This window comes from Pan troglodytes, chromosome 16, assembly GCF_028858775.2.
Source record: "Pan troglodytes isolate AG18354 chromosome 16, NHGRI_mPanTro3-v2.0_pri, whole genome shotgun sequence".
Lineage (NCBI taxonomy): Eukaryota > Metazoa > Chordata > Mammalia > Primates > Hominidae > Pan > Pan troglodytes.
Window position 1 is genome coordinate 36,540,794 of NC_072414.2, and position 23,537 is coordinate 36,564,330.

Sequence of the window (23,537 nt, forward strand, 5' to 3'; positions counted from 1 at the left end):
TCTCACCTCAAAGCAGAGGCAAGGAGCAATGTTTACAGTCAACTTTTAATACTTACTTTTTGGAAATCTCTTCAAATATACTGGACTTTAATAACCTTTGCTGCTTAAATTCTTCCAAGTAATTAAAGTCTCCTTTAAGAATCACTTGCTGGTATAAAATTTCAGCCCAATCTGGAACAAAATCATAGGCCTCAGCCACAATAGAAGCCTTAAAAGGAGAGGTGAAGAAGGACACCATCAGAGCCCATCTGATGTAAAATCAAAAACAAACTGTTGTAGAAAACAATACTGTATACTCACTCATGTAGTGAATATGATCATTACCAATTATGTTAAAAGGCTCTATGTATCAGAGGTGGTGAAAAGTCAGGTGTGTGTTTGGCATTTTCCCTCTCATAAATCCCCAAATTATCTTAAACCCTTTTTTAAAAAAGACAGGGTCTCACTATGTTGCCCAGGCTGGACCAGAAATTCCTGGGCTCAAGATCCTCCCGCCTCAGCCTCCTGCATATCTGGGACTACAGGCATATGCCACCATGCCTAGCTTCTTTCAGTGTTTTTAATCTTCCTCACAATGAATTGAAACTGCTAAGAATATATTATTCCCATTAGCAGTATGAGGAACAGTGAAAGGGCTGATTCCCTGATAATCCACTTCTTTAAAGGGCTAGAACCAATCTCCCTGACTTGCTGTACTAACCTGAGTGTGCCATTCTGTAACTGCTGGGGCTAGGAGGTTCTTGCAGGACCACTAGCAAGAGTATTACTCTGAACCTCAACTGTCTTAAGGCAGTGGTCCCCAACCTTTTTGGCATCAGTGACAGGTTCCCTGGAGGACAATTTTTCCACAGACTGGGAGGGGATGGTTTCGGGATGAAAATGTTCCACCTCAGATCATCAGGCATTAGATTTTCATAAGAAGCCCTTGCATGTGCAGTTCACAACAGGGTTCATGCTCCTATAAAAATATAGTCCTGTCACTGATCTGACAGGAGGTGGTGTGCAGGCAGTAATGCTTGCTTGCCCGGTGCTCACCTGCTGTGCGGCCTGGTTCCTAGCAGGCCATGGGCCAGTACCAGTCTGCAGCCTGGGGTTAAAGGGCCAAAGGTGTCTGCCTCTCTGCTGGCCTAATAGCACAGGAAAGGGAGACAGCACTGTCTTACCATTCTCTAACCTCTGCCCAACAATATACTAGAGAGAAATACATCAAATTGCCGTTTTATGTTGGTATCAGAGAGTTAAATCAGAACTGGACTGTCCTGGTTCTGTCACTAGCCCTGCCTTACCTCTGGGTTCCATGAGTGGGACAGAAGGAGAGAGGATGCTAGCAGTGCTGGCTACAGTTTGCTTTCTTGCTCACCTGGTAGAACCGAGGTAGGGCCAGAATACAGTCCATCAGCTTGTGGCGGCCCAAGTTGATGAGCATTGTGTTCTGGCCAGTGTTCAGAAAGTGAATCTGCAGAGTTATCAACTTGGTGAGCCGCTGACAGTGCTGGGCCTGTCGCACACAGGAGTCCTGAGGAACAAGGGTGGAGAGGCACAGTAGAGAAAGACCTAGTTGTCACCTCCTGTGTGAACCCTCACAACGGTATTCACCCCTTCTGTTCCTGGTTGGCCTATGATGCCCTCCCGCTTCACCTGGAAAGAGCCCAAGGACAAAAGAAAATAATTTTACTGCAGACAGCAAGTCCCAAGGCCAGTCTGAAAAAAGCCTTTGGGTTACCTTGGCGTAACTCTCTGCTGCATCCAACATCAGAGTCAGGGCCTTCAGCAGCAGTTGTTTCAGCTGGTGCCCATCCTTGAGGCTGTCCTCTGTAGGGGAAATAAAGAAGATTTGCAGAGTCTGACTCCCAAAGCTGACTGTTCTCATCCCACTCATCATGATGGTGGCTAGAATAGAAACATCCCAGCCATGTTCACAGGCAGGCAGGAACACCTCACTCAGATAAAGGTTATTGGGCCAGAAATGCATACGCTTATTGTAACTTCACTCCGCAGTAGGATTCAGTGCCCCTTCTAATGCCTCATTTCTCCAAAACATCAAGGAAGGCTTACATGGTATCACCGTGCATGTTGGTTCCTGGTGGATGATACCCTGGATATATAGGCTATAGATCCAAGAGTACAATCCTAAATTGCAAATGCCTTCAAAGTCTCCATTCCATCTGTCTGCCCAAGTGGGGGTCCTGCTGAGCGACATATCCACCTCAAGATTCTTTTTTTGAGATGGAGTCACACTCTGTCACCTACGCTGGAGTGCAATGGCGCGATCTTGGCTCACTGCAACCTCCGCCTCCCGGGTTCAAGTGATCCACCTGCTTCAGCCTCCCAAGTAGTTGGGATTACAGGTGCATGCCGCCACACCTGGCTATTTTTTTTTTGTATTTCAGTAGAGACAGGATTGCACCATGTTGCCCAGGCTGGTGTTGAACTCCTGAGCTCAGGCAATCCACCTGCCTTGGCCTCCCAAAGTGCTAGGATTACAGGCATGAGCCACTGTGCCGGGCCACCTACCTCAAGATTCTAATAGCCCATCTCATGGGCTCTTGTCCTTTGCTGTAAGAAGTTTATCCAGGGCCGGGCATGGTGGCTCACACCTGTAATCCCAGCACTTTGGGAGGCCGAGGTGGGCGGTTCACCAGGTCAGGAGTTCAAGACCAGCCTGGCCAACATAGTCAAACCCCATCTCTATTAAAAATACAAAAAATTAGCCGGGTGTGGTGGCAGGTGCTTGTAATCCCAGCTACTTGGGAGGCTGAGGCGGGAGAATCACTTGAACCTGGGAGGCGGAGGTTGCAGGGAGCTGAGATGTGCCACTGCACTCCAGCCTGGGGACAGTGCGAGACTCTGTCTCAAAAAGAAAAAAAAAAAAAGGAGTTTTACCTAGCTAGCATCACTGTTCTGGTAGTGCGGCTGTGACCTCACTCACCCCAGGGCTGAGACTCAATCAATTTCAGTTGGATGCGGGCAGCTGCCTCGTGGTTCTCGCCAATCTCCCGGCACATGCTGAAGCACAGGGCAATCATATTGTGCTTTTCACTGTCTCCAGGACGGCAGCGTTTGATGTAGTCCAGCAGGGCTGTTTTCAGGGTACCACTCTGCCCAGAATAAAAGGGAAAAAGCAAGGTGTCAGGGACTGCAAGGCAGACAGGACTAGCTGAGTCACCTTGTTCTGCATTCCTTAAAAACTCCCAAGAAAAAGGAAGAGGAGCAAAAATGAGAATAAATACAAGTTTTATGCTGTCCCAAGTATGAGGAAACAGGCATGTGTGCTTGCCTGTTGGAAGTGTGAAAGGCAAAACTTTTTCTAAAGGGAGAAACCTTAAAAATACACCCGCATAAGCTGATCTAACAATTCCATTTCTAGGAATCTATCCCTAAAGAGATAAGCAGAGAAAAGTGCTAAGATGAATGTAACAGGGATATTTAATAGCAAACAATGAGAAACAATCCAGATGTCCAAAATAAGGGGAAGAGAATACCATGTAGCCATTAAAACTTATGTAGGAGGATGATTTGTTGATTTGGGAAATAGTCATGATATACTTTGTTAAGTGAGAAAAGCAGGATATTTCATCTCTTCACTGTATAAGTTTTATTAAAATAATTATATATAGATGTTTTCAGGTACATGTGCAAAGAAGGCCTATACCAAATTGTTAGTGACTGTCTCCAGATGGATAGACACTGAGGGCTTTTTCTGTGCTGTTCTGTTTTCCAAGTGTCTTACCTGGAATATGCATTACTTTTGTAATCAGGAAAAAGTTATTAAAATATTTAAATGCAGAAGGAAAACTGCCTCAAAAACAGTTTTAAAAACCCTTGGGGGATCTTGAAGATGCACCTATGTCCAGGACTTGCTCCTCACTTGATGACTAGATTGGTCTGTCCTGAAATTGGCCCAATATTAAAGAGAGATTTTTTTCTGCTTTCTCTCTTAATCCTGCCTGGCTGGGCCCATGTTCCCAGAAGCCAAAGGTGAAATGAGCAGAAGCAATGAATCATCCAAATGATCTGGAAACAGGTACTGTGAGGGGTATGCTTGGTGTCACAGAGGACACTGAGGACACACGGGCTTGCAGAGCCCAAGACTTAACCAAGTCAGGCCTTTGCTTCCAAGCCGCCTTCCTGTTCATCATCATAAATGGCTCCACAGCTTTTTGGTCTAAACTTTTGTGTTTGATTCCCAACCTGGCTCTTAGCAGCACAATTTTTCACAGTCTCCTGAAAACTCTCCACTCTAAAAGCCCTCAAACAACCTCAGAGCTAGACAATCCACTTTCAGCCTGGCTCAGGGTTTTTGCCCCTGCCAGAGAAGGCATTTAAGACAGTAGAGGCAGGAGACAGAGGCTGAGGTGGAGGAGGACAAACTTATTTTCTTCAGTATTTTGCATCGGCCGGGCACGGTGGCTCATGCCTGTAATCCCAGCATTTTGGGAGGCTGAGATGGGTGGATCACCTGAGGTCGGGAGTTCAAGACTAGCCTGACCAACATGGATAAACCCCGTCTCTACTAAAAACAAAAATTAGCCGGGCATGGTGGTGCATGCCTGTAATCCCAGCTACTTGGGAGGCTGAGACAGGAGAATCACTTGAACCTGGGGGGCGGATGTTGTGCCGAGATCACGCCATTTGCACTCCAGCCTGAGAAACAAGAGCAAAACTCCGTCTCAAAAAAAAAAAAAAAAGAAGAAGAAGAAAAAAAAAATATATGGCATCAGCATATTCACGGACTGATCTGAACCAGAATCTGAAGCCACTGGTGACAGTGTATGTCTTGGGGAGGTCCCTAATTCCTTCCCTCCATTTTCCCAAGAGTCTACCCTGACTGAGATTATTCCTGAGAAAAGCTGAGGCTCCTGAATTATCAGCAGTACACCCCATCCTGGAGCTCATTACTTTGCACCTACCGGATCCAACTTCTTCCTCATTAGCACTTCAAAGTAGTGCTTTTTATGCAGCAAATCAAATATGTATGTCATCTCGTTGTACCTTCCAATGCCAGTGAGGAGCCGTACCTGTGAAGTGGGAGGACAGCTCGCATCAGCATCACCTGGAGTCTGGAGTTCTCTGAGCCAGACAACTACCATCAGTGGTTGCTTTCAGATGCCAAGCTCCAGGAGGAGAAGGGCTAATTTCCAGGCTACCATGCTTAGCTCCCTCCCATGTACCCAACAGGGGGCCTCTGGAGGATTCAGAAATGTCAGTCACTGGGCCACCACTGGCTGTTCTTTTTTTTTTTTTTTTTTTGAGATGGAGTCTTGCTCTGTCACCCAGGCTGGAGTGTAGTGGCACGACCTCGGCTCACTGCAACCTCCGCCTCCCGGGTTCAAGCAATTCTCCTGCCTCAGCCTCCCGAGTAGCTGGGATTATAGGCATGTGCCACCATGCCTGGCTAATTTTTGTAAAGAGACAGGGTTTCACCATGTTAGTCAGGGTGGTCTCCAACTCCTGACCTCAGGCAATCCGCCTGCCTCAGCCTCCCAAAGTGCTGGGATTACAGGCATGAGCCACCATGAACAGCTTTGCTGTCCTTAAATGTGACTCTCAAGTGCTAAAGTGCCATTCTCCTGGGCAGGCATTCTTCCTCTTTTCACCACTACTCACAACAGTGGCCCAGTGGCTTGCTCAGCCACTCAGGTCAGTTTCAAGCCCAGAGAATTTAGGGAGGCACATGGGAACTGAGTTGCCGACTTACTTCAATTCAGAGATGGGGGGAAGGTCCAAACCTTGTTTTGGGGAAAAATGCAGCTGTCTTAGCCCTCTATCTAGAAAAGTTAACTGCCCTGACTAGGGGGTGGGATGGCCCTGGAACCTGGGAGGGATCTTCTCCCTTTTGCTCCTTTGGAGCAACCTCTGATTCTGACAGAAATGATAACTTGGAGCAGAGGGTTGGGCTGCCCAGCCAACTCTCAAGTAGGTAGCGGTATCCAGATGGGCAGAACTCCCTACGACTACATCAGCTCTGGGCTGGCTCCCACCCCTTCTACTACTCTCAAAGGTTTCCACAGGATGGAGACTGGGGTTGAGGGGGCTACTTACCACCAGCCCATACTCCTCACTGGGGGCCAGGTGGTTATCTGTGAGCATCTGGGCGGCCTGTAGGACTCGGATGATGCCCTCCATGTGGCACGTCAGGGTGAAGCAATGATGGGCCAGGATCAGGAGCTCTGTGGCTGGGAGGGTGGGCACTGGTAAGATAAGATTATGAACCCTGGCTGCCCACTGTCAACCTCTGCCTGGCAGGGGGGAAAAAGGGCCTGGTGGAGAAGGGGCCTGTCTGGAGAGGGCCGTCCCATCAGCCCTCCGAAGTCCCTGAACTTAGCAGCTGTAGCTTTGAGACAGCCCCTTGATGACATCCAAATCATTCTCTCAGTCATGGCACAATCCTCAAAGATAATCATGTAGTGACTGTTTCCCCAAAAGGCCCCCAAAATGAGAACACAGCACCCTCGCCTTCTAAACATGGAGAAACTTTCTGCAGACAAACTGATGGAGTTCCTGCCAACATGAATCCAAGGGCATTCTCTGCTTGTATCCCAGCGAAAGGTCTCAGGGCCTAATCAAGTGCCATTTGGTGTTCTGGCTTTCTAGAGTAGTGAAAGTCTGACATGTACAGATTTAAAAATACTACAATCACTGTAAGCACAATGAAAAGGCAAACTGGGAAAAACACCTGCAATGTGAGGACTGAAGAAGGTTCTCCATCCTTAAAACATGCTGTAGCCTCTGGGCTTTTGCATCTGCAGGGCCCTCTCCAGTCCTACTGACTCCTAAGCATCCCTGACAATGAATCCTTCAGGCCTTCGTTTGGACATTTTGTCCAGAACTCTATCTTGACCCCATCATTCTGGCTCTTACTGTGTATTAAGACCCTAGTCTGAGCTCCAGGAATTGCTTATACACCATATCCTAGATGCTTATAGTGTCTGGCACAAAGTTGGCACTCAGTAAATACTGTTGAACTGGACCGAGAAGAGATAGAGAAGCCTATTTTTATTTAAGTTTCTTTTTTTTTTTTTTGAGATGGAGGCTCGCTCTGTTGTCCAGGCTGGAGTGCAGCAGCGCCATCTCCACTCACTGCAAGCTCCACCTCCCGGGTTCAGGCCATTCTCCTGCTTCAGCCTCCCGAGTAGCTGGGACTACAGGCACCTGCAACCATGCCCGGCTAATTTTTTGTATTTTTAGTAGAGACGGGGTTTCACCGTGTTAGCCAGGATGATCTCGATCTCCTGACCTCATGATCCACCCGCCTCGGCCTCCCAAAAGTGCTGGGATTACAGGCTTGAGCCACCGTGCCCGGCCTTAAATTTCTTTTAGAGATGGATCTTACTCTGTTCTCCAGGCTAGAGTTCAGTGTTGCAATCACAGCTCATTGCAATCTCCAACTCCTGGGCTCAAGGGATCCTCCCACCTCAGCCTCTCAAGTAGCTGGGACTACAGGTGTGCACCACCATGCCCCGCTAAGTTTTTAAAAATATTTTTAGAGACAGGGTCTCACTATGTTGCCCAGATTGGTCTCAGACTCCTAGTCTCTAATTATCCTCTGCCCTCGGCCTCTCAAAAGCATTGGGATTACAGGCGTGGGCCACTGTTCCCCATTCTAATATACAGTTTTTCATTATATATAAGAAATCTGTGTAACCATTAGAAGTTATATAGAAGAATATTCAATGCCATGAAAAATGTTAATGACAGCATATTCATAAAGTAAAAAAATTATAAACTATACAGAGTATAATGTCATTTTTTAAAAAATAGAACTTATCACACATTCTAATGAAGGCCTATAATGAGTTAGACATTATGGAAAATAAACAGGCTTTGAATCCATGGACTGGGTTCAAATACCAGCTCTGCCACTTAACAGATGTAATCAGCTTTCCTAAGGTAAAGTTTGTCTCCCTTCTAGGGGACAATAACGTTCTCTTTGCAGGGCAATATAAGAGTGAAATAAGTATGTTGAGTAAAGGTTACCTTTTTGTATGATTTTAAATTTGGGGGTACTCATCCATAATTTCTAAATTTTCTTCAGTGAAGTTAAGGCTTTCTACCAAGAACTTATAACTCCTGCTGGAGGGCTAGGCATCCAGAGCAGGAACAGGGACCCAAATCAAGTTTTGGAGAGACTGGGAGACCTTTTGAGACCTGTTTAGGGCCAAAATATGTAAGAAAAAGGTCAATAACTTACTGCAAGACAGTTCCCCATGGGGAACGGAGGAAATCTTATCCAACAACTTCATGCCTACCAATGTGCGGTCTTGACACAGAGTGGTCAGCTGAAGAAATGTCTGGCTTTCCTCTGTTGGGTTGAACATCTGCTTATGTCCTGTACAGAGAGGTGTGAAGACAGGTGCTGGTTTTATCTAAGAGAAGCCCACTCTGCCCAGGCTTAGGCACCAGGAGGTAATGCTTATGGAGCTCTGCAGCTCTCCGCTTGCTGAGCTCGAAACCCTTGGCCTATTGGTCATTTTATAGGACAGGAGTTCTTTTTTTTTTTTTTTTTTTGAGATGGAGTCTCGCTCTGTCATCCAGGCTGGAGTGCAGTGGGGTGATCTTGGCTCACTGCAACCTCAGCCTCCCAGGTTCAAACGATTCTCCTGCCTCAGCCTCCCGAGTAGCTGGGACTACAGGTGCCCACCAACACGCCCGGCTACTTTTTTGTATTTTTAGTAGAGGTGGGTTTCACTGTGTTAGCCAGGATGGTCTCTATCTCCTGACCTCGTGATCTGCCAGCCTTGGCCTCCCAAAGTGCTGGGATTACAGGCGTGAGCCACCACGCCCAGCCAGGACAGTTCTTTAGCTCAGAAAGCCACAGCTACTCCCAGTGTAATCATAAAACAATAAAAAGCAACAGCATGTATTTTGTACATGTATTTTGTAAAAAATAAAGCATGTATTTTGTTTTATTTAAACAAAATACTGCAATCCAGAAACTTGAGAGAACCACATACAGGATGTATATAAGCACAACATCCAAATCCTTAACACTGGGAGCTAGAGAATGCTGTCAGAGAGGTTGGGAATCCCCGGGGGGTAGGGCACCTGTTCCCTGTGATGAAGTAAGCAGCTCCCGTGTCACCTCTTCTGCCACGAGTTCAGCCACAGTATCTGGCTTAAGGCCCTGTGTGCTGATGAAGGCCTGGGCTCGTTTGCATCGGTCAGGCTGCTGAGAGGCCAAGATTTCCCGGAGCATGGCTTCACCATCCTGAGCAGCAACATCTGTGTAGGAACAGCCCAACTCCTGAGAGAAAGACAAAGCCAGTCAAGGCCACTTTTAGAAGCCAGGAAAAAGCAAAAGAGCCCTTTCTGAAATCTGATGTGGACAGACTCTACTGTATTCTGAGCTTACAGACTCCTCACCCTCAGCAGGAACCTTAGAAAAAGCAAGTACTGTTTTCTAACCCTTTCTATCATTTCACCAAAGCCAAATCCAGGTAAAAGAAAGGCTTGTATTCAGAAAGCATCAGGTTTTTCTCTTGTTGGACACTTATTTTTTTGGCGGCAGGGGGGGGGGGGGGTGGCAGAGTTTCACTCTTGTTGCCCAGGCTGAAGTGCAATGGCGCAATCTTGGCTCACCACAACCGCTGCCTACTGGGTTCAAGCAATTCTCCTGCCTCAGCCTCTCGAGCAGCTGGGGTTACAGGCATGTGCCACCACACCAAGCTAATTTTAGTATTTTTGGTAGAGATGGGGTTTCTCCATGTTGGTCAGGCTGGTCTCAAACTCCTGCCCTCAAGTAATCCACCCGCCTCGGCCTCCCGAATTGCTGGGATTATAGGCATGAGCCACCATGCCCGGCCTGATTTTTAAAAGTATTATGAAATGTAAGAACACCGACTAAAATACGAGAGCCTTTATTATTCCCAGAGCAGCAGCAAAACCCTCAATTTCCAAAGAAGTCTTTGAGTCTTCTCCAAGACGAGGGCTTTAGGGTTTGGCTTTATTTCTCTTGTGCTCTTCTACTTCCAGTCTACTGTTTTTCTCTCCCAAGCAGCACAAAGGTACAGACGATTTCTGCTTCCTCTGGCTCTTGTCTTTATAGTCATCACATTCCATATGGAATGCTCCACACAATCATAATGCAAAACCCAAGATATTGAGTCTAGAAGAGACCCTCATGGTCAGATCATCATTTATAGATGACGAAACAGGGGCCCACAGCCCTAGCTTTCTGGTTTGCTGAGCTGCAGTCAGGAGTCAGATTGCCCTGGCACCTGGCCTGGTGTCCTCCCCACCATTCCCCAAAGATAAAATTATGAGGGCCAACATCCTGATAAGAGCTCTACTCCCAGGTCATGATTATCATCTAAAAGGCTGACTTGGCAATGTCCAAAATCAACCTCAAACTTCTCATTTCCCTCCCTCTCAGAAAGAGGAGCCCCACCCCTTGGCACATACCTTGGCAAGATCATACAGACAGAGGACCTGTCGACAGTAGTTCTTCCCATGGAGGCATTTGCTTGTCAGCACTTCCAGGTTAGTTACCACTTCATCACTGGAGGGCACTGTCACAAACTTCTGACTATCCAGACTTGAAGCTGGAAGCAAATACAAGTCTGAGGGGCTCTAAGCTGGGAGGTTCTGGCCTCTCCCTAGCTCTCTATGGCTCTACCTCTCTGCTTGAAGCTCCCTGCATTGCACTCCCATTACTCTGACTGGGGATAGGACCACTGCTGACAGGGCCCCACCTCAACTTCTTTCATTGCCTTCTTCCAGGAAATCCCACCCTGGGATACTTCAAAGACCTCATATGCTACAAAGATCAAGGCCACCTAATGAGTGCTCTAGAGATCAGCACCAAAGATGCTTGCCAGAGTCTTCTCTATATGTCCTCCCTCCTGTATCAAATAAGTCACCAAGTATAGCTGACTATCTCCATAACATCTCTCCAGTTGTGGCCTTAGTTCCAGCCTTCATCACTCTGCATTCTGAGGAGCTGTTATCTGTCTCCTGCTGCCAGCCCCTCACCCCCAGTCGGTCTCCAACATACTTTTTTTTTTTTTTTTGAGATGGAGTCTCGCTCTGTCACCCAGGCTGGAGTGCAGTGGTGCGATCTCAGCTCACTGCAACCTCTGCCTCCAGGGCTCAATAGATTCTCGTGCCTCAGCCTCTCGAGTAGCTGGGATTACAGGTGTGCACCACCACACCTGGCTAATTTTTGCATTTTTAGTTGAGATGAAGTTTTGCCATGTTGATCAGGCTGGTCTCAAACTCCTGGCCTCAACTGATCCATTCACCTCGACTTCCAAAAGTGCTGGGATTACAGGCATGGGCCACTGCACCCACCTGCAGATATGCTTTAATTTATAGTAAAATTAAAATCTATTCCTGATTTTTTTTAAAACGAAGCTCTTGGACGGGTGCGGTGGCTCACGCCTATAATCCCAGCACTTTGGGAGGCTGAGGTGGGTGGATCACTTGAGGTCAGGAGTTCGAGACCAGCCTGACCAACATGAGAAACCCTGTTTCTACTAAAAATTTAAAATTAGCTGGGTGTGGTGGCGCATGCCTGTAATCCCAGCTACTCAGGAGGCTGAGGCAGGAGAATTGCTTGAACCCGGGAGGCGGAGGTTGCAGTGAGCCGAGATTGTGCCATTGCACTCCAGCCTGGGCAACAAGAATGAAACTCCATCTCAAAAAAAAAAAAAAAAAAAAAAAAAAGCTCTTAGCTTAAAATAGGAGAAGATATTAATTTGATAAAGGGTTTCTTTTAGGAAAAAAAAGTAAGGAATATTTATATCACACTTTGTAAAACAAAACAGAAAAATTTAAATGTATATCAATAAAGCATTATTCAAGCTTAGTACATCTGTACAGTGGAATACTCTGCAGCCATTAGAAAGAAGGGGGTCAGGCCAGGTGTGGTGGCTCATGCCTGTAACCCCAGCACTTTGGGAGGCTGAGGTGGGCGGATCACAAGGTCAGGAGATCGAGACCATCCTGGCTAACACGGTGAAACCCCGTCTCTACTAAAACTACAAAAAATTAGCTGGACGTGGTGGCGGGTGCCTGTAGTCCCAGCTACTCGGGAGGCTGAGGCAGGAGAATGGCGTGAACCCGGGAGGTGGAGCTTGCAGTGAGTGAAGATCGCGCCACTGCACTCCAGCCTGGGCGACAGAGCGAGACTCTGTCTCAAAAAAAAAAGAGAAAGAAGGGGGTCTATCTATATGTACTGAGAGGACAAAAATGTAGATCAATATGATGTAATCTCATTTTTTGTAAAAAATAAATATTGTGTTGCTTACAAGTAGAAAATGCATACCAAGCAAGTATTATTCTGGGGAATTTTGTGGGGGTAGTGTTGAATTGGCTTTTTTTGTGTGTGATGAAGTCTCACTCTGTCGCCCAGGCTAGAGTGCAGTGGCACCATCTCGGTTCACTACAACCTCTGCCTCCTGAGTTCAAGCGATTCTCCTGCCTCAGACTCCAGTGTAGCTGGGATTACGGGTGTGCACCACCACACCCAGCTAATTTTTTGTATTTTTAGTAGATATGAAGTTTCACCATGTTGGCCAGGCTGGTCTTGAACTCCTGACCTCAGGTGATCTGCCCACCTTGGCCTCCCAAAGTGCTGGGATTACAGGCATGAGCCACTGTGCCCAGTCTGAACTGACTTTTTACTTTATGCATTTCTGTTATGTGATTTGCTACACTAAGCACAATTTTTATTTTAAAATATTATTAAAAAGTGCTGTAGGCCAGAGGTGGTGGCTCATGCCTGTAATCCCATCATTTTGGAAGGCTAAGGTGGGAGGATCCCTGGAGCCTAGGAGTTTGAGGCCAGCCTGGGCAACACAGTGAGCCCCCACTGCTACAAAAAATTTAAAAATTAGCTGGGGATGGTAGTGTGCACCTGTAGTTCCAGCTACTTAGGAGGCTGAGGCAGGAGGACTGCTTGAGCCCTGGAGGTTGAGTCTGCAGTGAGCCATGTTTGCACCACTGCACTCCAGCCTGGGCAACAGAGTGAGGCCCTATCTCAAAAAAAAAACAAAACAAAAACTCTTAAAGATAAAAAAATAAAATAAAATAAAATGCAACTCAGACCATGCTATTCCCCTGCTTAAATCCTTCACTGAGAGTTCCAATTCTAGGTAAGTTGGTTATAATAAGCTCAATCTACTGTGTCTTTCCCACTGAATTCAATACAAAACCTGGACATAATACATGTGGCATACAAGGACTCTGGAAAAGTAAAAAGTAGCAGGCAAACTGAAGATGACCAGAATTATCATTATCCCCCCTCTAACAAGCTCTGGCCTGAATGCAGTGCTGACTAAAACCTAAGAACTAAGGGCTGAGGTGAAGTGTGAGTGCAAGAGAGTGTGAATTCCAGAAGCTCTCTAGTACCAGTTTGAAGAGTGGGAAGGGGAACTCCTAATTCCTGTTCTTCCTTGTCCTGGCTCCCAAGCAAGCCACTGGCAGTGGTGGGAGAGGCTGCAGTGACAGCAGGCAAGAGCCAAGGCTCTCAGAAAGGGGAGCCTTCTTTTCTTTCTTTCTTTTTTTTTTTTTTTTTGAGACGGAGTCTCGCTCTGTCGCCCAGGCTGGAGTGCATTGGCGTGATCTCGGCTCACTACAAGCTCCACCTCCCGGGTTCACACCATTCTCCTGCCTCAGCCTCCCGAGGAGCTGGGACTATAGGCGCCCGCCACCACGCCTGGCTATTTTTTTTTTTTTTTTTTTTTTTTTGTATTTTTAGTAGAGATGGGGTTTCACTGTGTTAGCCAGGATGGTCTTGATCTGACCTCATGATCCGCCCACCTCGGCCTCCCAAAGTGCTGGGATTACAGGCGTGAGCCACCGTGCCTGGCCAGAGGAGCCTCCTTTTCTGAGCAGGGGCGCTCTGGTCTCAGGAGGGCGGAGTAGACCCCTGTTGCTTTTGCATTACCCTCCTGTCACCTGGCTCTGGGTGTAGGAATAGTCAGGGTAGTGCAAGACAGAGTGGGGGTAACTAAACCTTCAGCTTTTGGCCAAATAACTGAAAAGAGAAGCCTCAGGGAAAAAACTAGCTGGGAGAGCCCCAGGAAAGCAACTCAATACATTTTTATGAACTACAGGGCTCACTCCTGGACTACACATGTATGGCCTTGATCCTAACTAGCACAGATCACTACCAAGGTCACAGATTGACCACTAGGTGGCGTGCACACACAGGACAGATCTGAATACTACCGCAAAGGAAAATGAACTGATGTTAAAACCACAATGCACAGGCAGTGGTTTGGAACTTCAGCTTGAACCTAACCAGGTCAACTGTCTGCTAAAAAATAGCAACATCCTTCATAGGATTTAAATAAGATCCACAGTCTCAAATAGTGTATTTTAATAATACACTATTCAAAATGTCCAGATGCAGCCAGTCGTGGCGGCTCATGCCTGTAATCCCAACACTTTGGGAGGCCAAGGTGGGTGGATCACCTGAGGTCAGGAGTTCGAGACCAGCCTGGCCAACATGGCGAAACCCTGTCCCTACTAAAAATACAAAATAATTAGCCAGGTGTGGTGGTGCACACCTGTAATCCCAGCTACTTGGGAGGCTGAGACACGAGAATCTCTTGAACCTGGGCGGCCGAGGTTGCAGTGAGCTGAGATTGCACCACTGCACTCCAGCCTGGGTGACAGAGTGAGACTCCATCTCAAAAAACAAAAACAAGAAAACAAAAAAACCCAAAATGTCCAGATGCAACCCCAGATTACTCAGCATAAGAAAAAGCAGGAAGAGGGGCTGGGCGTGGTGGCTCACGCCTGTAATCTCAGCACTTTGGGAGGCCGAGGTGGGTGGATCACCTACAGTCAGGCGTTTGAGAGCAGCCTGGCCAACATGGCGAAACCCCATCTCTACTAAAAATACACAAACACACAAAAATAGCTGGGCGTGGTGGCGCTAGTCCCAGCTACTCGGGAGGCTGAGACAGGAGAATTGCTCGAACCCAGGAGGCAGAGGCTGCAGTGAGCCGAGGTCACACCACTGCACTCTAGCATGGGCGATAGAGTGAGACTCCGTCTCAAAAAAAAAAAAAAAAAAAAAAGAAAAAGCAGGAAGATTTCAACTCACATGAGAAAAGATGAGACGCTAGCTAGCATTAAAATGATGCAAATGTTAAAATCATCTGACAAAGAATTTAAAGCAGCTATAATACAAATGTTCCAATAAGCAATTCTGAATGGTCTTGAGACAAACAGAAAAATGGAAAGTCTCAGCAAAGAAACAGATATGAAGAATAAAATGAAAATTTTAGAACTGAAAAATGCAGTTACGTGCTGTATAACCATGTTTCCATCAACAACGGACTGCATATACGAGGATCCTGTAAGATTATAATAGAGCTGAAAAATTCCTATCACCTAGTGACATCATAGTCATTGTGACATAGCACAATTACTTAATTTTTAAATAAATTTAGTGTAGCCTAAATGTACAGCATTTCTAAAGTCTACAGTAATGTAATGTCCTAAGTTTTCACATTTACTTACCACTTAGTGACAACCAGAGCAACTTCTAGTCCTGCAAGCTCCATTAACGTTAAGAGCCCTTTACAAATTGTACCATTTAAAAAATTTTTTTAAATGAAAATCTCCAATTGTTTATTTCCTGAAGCTAAAAAATCTTTATATCATATTTTTTACTGTACCTTTTCTATGTTTAGATATGTCTAGATACACAAATACTTACCATTGTGTTATAATCAACTACAGTACAGTAGCATGCTGTACTGGCTTGTAGCCCAGGATCGGTAGGCTATATACCATGTAGTATAGGTGTGTAGAAGTCTATACCACCTAGGTTTGTATAAGTGTGCTCTAAGATGTTTGCACAGTGATGAAATCACCCAACAATGCATTTCTCAGAATGTATCCTCATTGTTAACGCATGGCTGTAACTGAAATTTTAAAATCATAGAAATAAAATTCAATAACAGAAATTATCCAATCTGAACAACAGAGAGAAAAAAAGTTTAAAAAAAACTGAACTGGCCAGGCACAGAGGCTCACGCCTGTAATCCCAGCACTTTGGGAGGCCGACGCGGGCAGATCACGAGGTCAAGAGATCGAGGCCATCCTGGCCAACATGGTGAAACCTTGTCTGTACTAAAAATACAAAATACAAAATACAAAAATTAGCTGGGTGTGGTGATGCACGCCTGTAGTCCCAGCTACTTGGGAGGCTGAAGCAGGAGAATCACTTGAACCTGGGAGGCAGAGGTTGCAGTAAGCCGAGATTGCGCCACTGCACTCCAGCCTGGTGACAAAGCGAGACTCCGTCTCAAAAACAAACAAACAAAAACTGAACAAAACTTCAAGGACTTAAGAGATAACAAAAATTATATATTCATGTACTTGAAAGTTCCAGAAAGAGAGTAGGTAGGGTATGGTGCTGAGAAAATATTTGACAAAATTATGGCTGATCAGTACCCAAGTTTGGTGAAACACATAAACCTACATATTCAAGAAGCTCAGTAAACCCCAAATAGAATAAAGCCAAAGAAATACATATCCAGTCACAATATAATCAAACTGCTGAAGACCAACAACAGAAAAAAAAACATCGAGAGCAACCAGAGAAATAGGCACTGTTTATATAGATGAACAATGATTCAACTGACTGCAGATTTTTCATCAGACACCATGGAGGCGAAAAGGAAGTGAACAACATTTTCAAGCGCTGAAAGAAAATAACTAATTTTCTTATTTATTTTTTGAGACAGGTTCTTACTTTGTTGCCCAGGCTGGAGTGCAGTGGCATGAACATGGCTCACTGCAGCCTTATCCTCCTGGGCTCAAGCGATCCTCGTGCCTTAGCCCCTTAAGTAGCTGGGACCACAGGCATGTGCCACCACACCTGGCTAATTTTTGTATTTTTTGTAGTGACGGGGTTTTGCCATGTTGCCCAGGCTGGTCTTGAACTCCTGAGCTCAACTGATCTGCCTGCCTCAGCCTCCCAAAGTGCTGGAATTACAGGTGTGAGCCACTGCACCTGGCCTGAAAATAACTAATTTTCTATATCCAGCAAAACATCCTTTAGGAATGAAAGTAAAATAGAGACATTCTCAGATGATGAAAAACTGATTATTAAAAAAAAAAAAGGCTGGGCGTGGTGGCTCACGCCTGTAATCCCAGCACTTTGGGAGGCCGAGGCGGGTTTATTAAAATATATTTTTTGGCTAAGAGCAAAAACCTCATTGTTTAATGAGGTTTTCGATGTATGCAGAAGTAATAAAAGACAAGTAGGATGTAAAGGGAGAAGAATAAAGTGACCTAAAATAGTGGTAAGATTCCTCCTACATTCCAGCTGAGATGGTAAAATATTGATTCTAAGTATACTGTGGAAAGTTAAGGATGTACACTGTCATCTCTAAAAAAAAAAAAATTAAACTATACAAAGATGCAGAGTCAAAATCACAATAAATTAAAATGGAAGACTAAAAAATGTTCAAATAACCCAAAAAGCAGAAGAAAAAGTTTCCCTTGAAAATCACAAAATGCTAAAACTCACCCAAGATAAGAAAGATAACCTGAATAGTCCTGTAATTATTTAAGAAATTGAATTTGTGGTTTAAAATCTTCCAAAATGGAAATCTCCAGTCTTAGATAGTTTTACTGGTAAATTCTACTAAGCATTTAAGGAAGAAATAACACCAGTTCTACACAATGTTTTCCAGAAAATAAAAGAGGAGGGAGTACTTTCTAACTCATGAAACCAACATTACCTTGATACAAAAACCAAACAGTACAAAAAAAGGCCGGGCACGGTGGCTCAAGCCGGTAATCACAGCACTTTGGGAGACCAAGATGGGCGGATCACTTGAGGTAAGGAGTTCAAGACCAGCCTGGCCAATATAGTGAAACCCCATCTCTACTAAAAATACAAAAAGTAGCCAAGCGTGCTGGTACACGCCTGTAACCCCAGCTATTCGGGAGGCTGAGGCAGGCGAATCACTTGAACCTGAAAGGCAGAGGTTGCAGTGATCTGAGATTGTGCCACCACACTCTGGCCTGGGCGACAGAGGGAGACTCCATCTCAAAAACAAAAACAGTACAATAAAGAAAATTACAGAATAACATTCCTCATGAACATAAATGTAAAAATCTTTAACAAAACAGCAAATTGATTCCAGCAAAAAATCAAAAAGAATAACGCACCAGGCCCAAATTGGATTTATGTAAATGGGGAATTCAAGGCTGGTCCAATATTAAAAAATCAACTAATGTAATCTACTATATTAATAGTCTAACGAAAAAAAAAAACATGATCAGATTAACAGATACAGCAATAACATGACAAAATTCAAACTGATTTATGATAAAAATTCTCAGCAAACCAGGAATAGAAGGGAACTTTTTCAACATGATAAAGCCTGTCTTCAAAAACCTACAGCTAATACCATACTTAATGATGAAAGATCAAATAATTTCCCTTTAAGGTCAGTAAAAAGGTACGGATGTCCACTCTCGCCACCCCTATCCAACACAGTACTGAAAGGCCTAGTCAGTGCAATAAAGCAAGAACAAGAAATAAAAGGCATACAGATTGGAAAGGCAGAAATACAACTCTCTCTATTTCCAGATGACATGAATGTCTATGTAGAAAATCTTGAGGAATCTACAAGAAATCTCCTAGAATAAGCAAGTTTAACAAAGTCATATAAAGGTAACATAAAAAACAGATTTCTGGCCGGGTGCGGTGGCTCACGCCCTATAATCTCGGCACTTTGGGAGGCCGAGGTGGACGAATCGCCTGAGGTCAGGAGTTCGAGACCAGCCTGGCCAATATGGTGAAACCCGGTCTCTACTAATACAAAAATTAGCCAGTAATCCCAGCTACCTGGGAAGCTAAGGCAGGAGAATCACTTGAACCTGGGAGGCGGAGGTTGCAGTGAGCTGAGACCACACCATTGCACTCCAGCCTGGGCGACAAGAATGAAACACCATCTCAAAAAACAAAAAAGCAAAAAACCAAAAAGAAAAACAAAAAGCCATATTTCTATATACTATCAATGTAAGACTGGAAACGATTAAATTTACAGATGTATAGAATATGTAGAATAAATTTCAGTGAACTAGCTACAAATCAGATAGATTCCCTTTAACTTTGAAACATAGCTAGTTTAAAAGACATAGATGTTTCTATTTCATCATTGCCTAGTTAATTGGCTAGTCTACAGATTACCTGGAAAAAAGTTGTTGTCCCCTTAACTTGGTAGAACTATTCTGCCACAAGGGTCCCTTCCTTCTTGGAGACAGTGCTAACAGTGCCATTTAAGACTCTGGGCCATCTGATCTCCTTCACTTACTGCTGTGGACTCTCCTTAGAGGAATGTCGGGTGCTTCTTCCTCAAGCAGCTCAGCACTTTGTAGGAGAGCATGGATCTCTGGGTGCAGATCCTCCATACTAGCTTCCCCTGAGGCCAGTGCTCTGCAGTGCAATACCAAGGCGACATCTGGATTATAAAAATGAAAATACCGGCATACTCTACTTGCTTCATGCACACAGCCATCATCCAGTAGGCGCCCAATCAAAAAGTTTAGTGACTCCTGCTCTTTCCAATCCAATCTATTCTCGCATGTCTCTTTGGATGGAAGGCTGTTAAGTTCTAAGTATTTTGATGTGTTCAGAGCAGCCAACTTGGAGAAGGAAAACTCACTGGCTAAACTATCAAAGGAAAGTTCACCACTAGTTGAGATCTGTCGAGAAAATCTGGGCTCTGTTTCCTCCTGATTTCTTCCAAGAGTGTGCTGGGTGATGCGGCACAGCCAGATCTGCTTCTCCAGCTCCTCCAGCTTGTCCAAGGGCACCACGTCCTCCTGGGCAAGCCAGTGCCCTGCCAAGGTGAGCAGCAGATGGCGCTCCTCCATGCTGCTCCATCCAGTTGGGTGCTCACATGCCACATGGGCCTGGGTTGAGAAAAAGGAAGAAGCTGCTTTGCTTGAAATTGAATTTTTCTTAAAATTCTCATGGCATTTTTTCCAGAAGTCAATTCTTGCTTGTTTTAGTGACCACTGTTCAATGTGTTTTAGGGTCTGCATTTCCTGTGTTATCTGTGAAATTTAACAAAGCAGATTTTAGCCTTTCTTGGATAAAAAAGTATCATAAATGCTAATGTTCCCTAAGTATATCATACTTGTTTGGACAGGGTCTCAGTCTGTCACCCAGGCTGGAGAGCAGTGGTGGCGATCACAGCACACTGCAGCCTCAACCTGCTGGACCCAAGAGATCCTCCCACCTCAGCCTCCCAGGTAGCTGGGACCACAGGTGTGTGCCATCATGCCTGGCTAATTTTTAATTTTTTGTAGAGACAGGGTCTCCCTATGTTGCCCAGGCTGGTCTTAAACTCCTGGGCTCAAGCAATCCTTCTGCCTTGCCCTCCCAAAGTGCTGGGATTATAGGCATGAGCCACTGCACCTGGCCTTATCATACTTGTTAAAACCAAATCAAATCAGAGAACAGAAATTTGGCTACAGATGACCCTAGATATTTTATCTGGAAAGTTATGGTATGAAAAACAATTCTTGATTGATCTCATGGAATGGGGTTTAAGTGGAAGCCCCCTTATATTTAATTCTATTCAAAGGAAAATAGTTGTAGCATATCCTACAAACTAATGTTACATTTGCAGCACACATTTCTCAGTCATGGAAATTGTAGGCTCATCCATTTCTGAAAGTAATGTGTGTGTCAAAAGTAAAAAAAAAAGTCTTATCTCCTATAAATTATACATCTCATTTGATTTACTGTTTAATGCTGATTTTAAAAGCTAAGATTTTAAATAACTTAAAAAGACCAATGAGGCCGGGCGTGGTGGCTCACGCCTGTAATCCCAGCACTTTGGGAGGCAGAGGCGGGCGGATCACGAGGTCAGATCAAGACCATCCTGGCTAACACAGTGAATCCCCATCTCTACTAAAAATACAAAAAAAAAAAAAAAAAAAAAAAAAAAAAAAAAAATCAGCCGGGCATGGTGGTGGGCGCCTGTAGTCCCAGCTACTCGGGAGGCTGAGGCAGGAGAATGGCATGAACCCGAGAGGCGGAGCTTGCGGCGAGCGGAGATCGCGCCACTGCACTCCAGCCTGGGTGACAGAGCAAGACCCCGTATCTTAAAAAAAAAAAAAAAAGACCGATGATACCTCTTTAATAACCAAGTTGTCCACAGGTAACTCAGCTAATTCTGCTACCCTCCTGGCCAAAGCGAATTGTCCATCTGTCTGCAGTCTTTCCAAAATAGATCTACATTCATGCTGAAGATTCTCAATGCTGTAGCTGGTAATAATTGTATGATTAATGGCTATGGATGTATCCTTCAAAATCTGGCAAAGGACGCAAAGCTTTTTCACATCTGGACCTGTGCCAAAAAGAAGAGGATATAAACATTTAGTCAATAAAACGCCACTACAGCATTTCAAGAGTAATACATATCAGGGGGAAAATATACGTGTTTAACATAGTAATGTGGTTAAAGGGAAAATAAAAAAAGCTGTTTTTTTTTTTTTTTTTTTTTGAGATGGAGTCTCACTGTCACCTAGGCTGGAATGCAGTGGTGTGATCTCCACTCGCTGCAACCTGCACCTCCTGGGTTCAAGGGATCCTCCTGCCTCGGCCTCCTGAGTAGTGGGGACTACAGGTGTACACCACCACACCTGGCTAATTTTTGTACTTTTAGTAGAGATGGGATTTCACCATGTTGTCCAGGCTGCTCTCGACCATGCCCGGCCAAAAAAAGCTATTTTTCTACTCTGGTTGACTAGCAGAGGAAGCCATAAGGTAGCTGTATACCAAAAAAAGTGGTCCTGCAAAATTGTTAGTGGTAAAGTCTGACTGAACTTGCTTGTCATATAGTAAGAAGTGTTACAGATTAATGGCTAGGCGCAGTGGCTCACGCCTGTAATCCCAGCAGTTTGGGAGGCCAAGGTGGGTGGATCACTTGAGGTCAGGAAAGACCAGCCTGACCAATATGGTGAAACCCCGTCTCTACTAAAAATACAAAAATTAGCCAGGCGTGTGGTGGCACACGCCTGTAATCCCAGCTACTCGAGAGGCTGAGGCAGGATAATCACTTGAACCTGGGAGGTGGAGGTTGAAGTGAGCTGAGATGGTGCCATTGTACTCCAGCCTGGGCAATAGAGTGAGACTCTGTCTCAAAAAGAAAAAAAAAACTGTTAGAGATTAGCACATGAACTCAATCTACACATCCGGCTTTATATACAGGGCAGAGGTTGGTGGCCTTCAATGTAGTAGAAACACAGTAGGAAGATTTTAGTCATTCAGACTGGTCTCTCTCTTTCTGGATTTATCTCCTACCTTGATCAAATTTGTCTGATTTAGTGGTCATTTGTTCATTCAATGCAGGAATCATGTGGATCAAGACAGAGAACTTGTAGGACAGTTAAATCTCCAGCTGGCCAATAGCCTAGGCTCTAATGTGGCACACTGTATTCAGAATGAAGCATCACTTGCACCTCTAAAATTTATCTACTTAACCCAGGGAGACCTAACTGAGCTCCTCCTGATGTCCCTTGGAAAGTATTAGTAACACTAAGAATTCTTGGCCAGGTGCAGTGGCTCACGCCTATAATCCCAGAACTTTGGGAGACCAAGGCAAGAGGGATCGCTTGAGGCCAGGAGTTCAAGACCAGCCTGTGCAACATGGTAAGACCTTTCTCTCTATTAAACAAAAACAAAGAATTCTCTGCCAACAATTTATGTGGCTGAGTTTGCTCCCTTTCCCAAACAGTCTAAGTAGAGTCTATGTGTGTCCTACCATAAGAGAGGGGCATGAGAAACATTCCACAGGAGGTTATTTCCAATGCCACCTGCTGGGCAGCAGTCTGATTCAGGTAGTTCTGGGGACAGTAAGACACCCTGCACAATCATATAAAACACGTTTTTACAGAACATATTCCTGGCTGGGCACAGTGGTTCATGCTTGTAATCCCAGCACTATGGGAGGCCAAGGTGGGAGGAGTGCTTGAGCTCAGGAGCTTGGGACTAGCCTGGGCAACATGGCAAAACCCCATTTCTAATAAAAGATACAAAAATTAGCCAGGTGTGGTGGTGTGTGCCTGTAATTCCAGCTATTCAGGAGGTTGAGGTGGGAGGATCGCTTGAGCCTGGGAGGCAGAGGTTGCAGTTGCAGTGAGCTGAGAACGTGCCACTGCACTCCAGCTTGGGCAACAGAGCCAGACTGTCTCAAAAAAAAAAAAAAAAAAACAAAACGTATTCCTGTTCTCTAAGCAAATAAATGTTAAATACGCACACATAGTTAACACAATTTCTAAAAATATAAAAAATTATAGAATAAAACTATTATAGTCATGTTTAACAATGTAGTCAATTCTTATAATTATTCAAAGATAGATTATGGCAAACAACAGGAAATTCATTTTTGAAAAAAATTATTACTACAGATCAATGAAAACACCTATATATGTTAAAAGGACTTATCATTTGGTCTGCACAGTAACTGGTAAGTGCCATCTTATATCCACTACATTTTGGAAACACCTCTTTTTCCTTTTAGTCATCAGATCCACAGCCTGCAACA

At 44.8% G+C, this 23,537-nt stretch overlaps 1 protein-coding gene across 3 annotated transcripts in view; it reads right to left on the reverse strand.

Annotated features, from left to right (window-relative positions):
- The window catches only part of SPG11 (SPG11 vesicle trafficking associated, spatacsin), a 101,195-nt gene that overhangs the window by 1,820 nt on the left and 75,838 nt on the right, over positions 1-23,537 (reverse strand). The window contains exons 29-40 of one of the 3 annotated variants that reach the window (XR_010151656.1): positions 21,124-21,338; positions 19,293-20,037; positions 10,402-10,541; positions 9,046-9,244; positions 8,192-8,329; positions 6,043-6,176; positions 4,911-5,018; positions 2,930-3,098; positions 1,724-1,812; positions 1,361-1,516; positions 1,036-1,127; positions 57-208 (exon numbers count right to left, since the gene is read on the reverse strand). Coding sequence is in view for 2 of the 3 variants with exons in the window: in XM_016928134.4 (XP_016783623.3) it covers positions 57-208; positions 1,361-1,516; positions 1,724-1,812; positions 2,930-3,098; positions 4,911-5,018; positions 6,043-6,176; positions 8,192-8,329; positions 9,046-9,244; positions 10,402-10,541; positions 19,293-20,037; positions 21,124-21,338 (2,245 nt within the window). In the remaining variant the exon portion in view is untranslated. The remainder of the gene's footprint in view (positions 1-56; positions 209-1,035; positions 1,128-1,360; positions 1,517-1,723; positions 1,813-2,929; positions 3,099-4,910; positions 5,019-6,042; positions 6,177-8,191; positions 8,330-9,045; positions 9,245-10,401; positions 10,542-19,292; positions 20,038-21,123; positions 21,339-23,537) is intronic. The other 2 variants (XM_054667505.2, XM_016928134.4) reach the window with 2 other exon arrangements.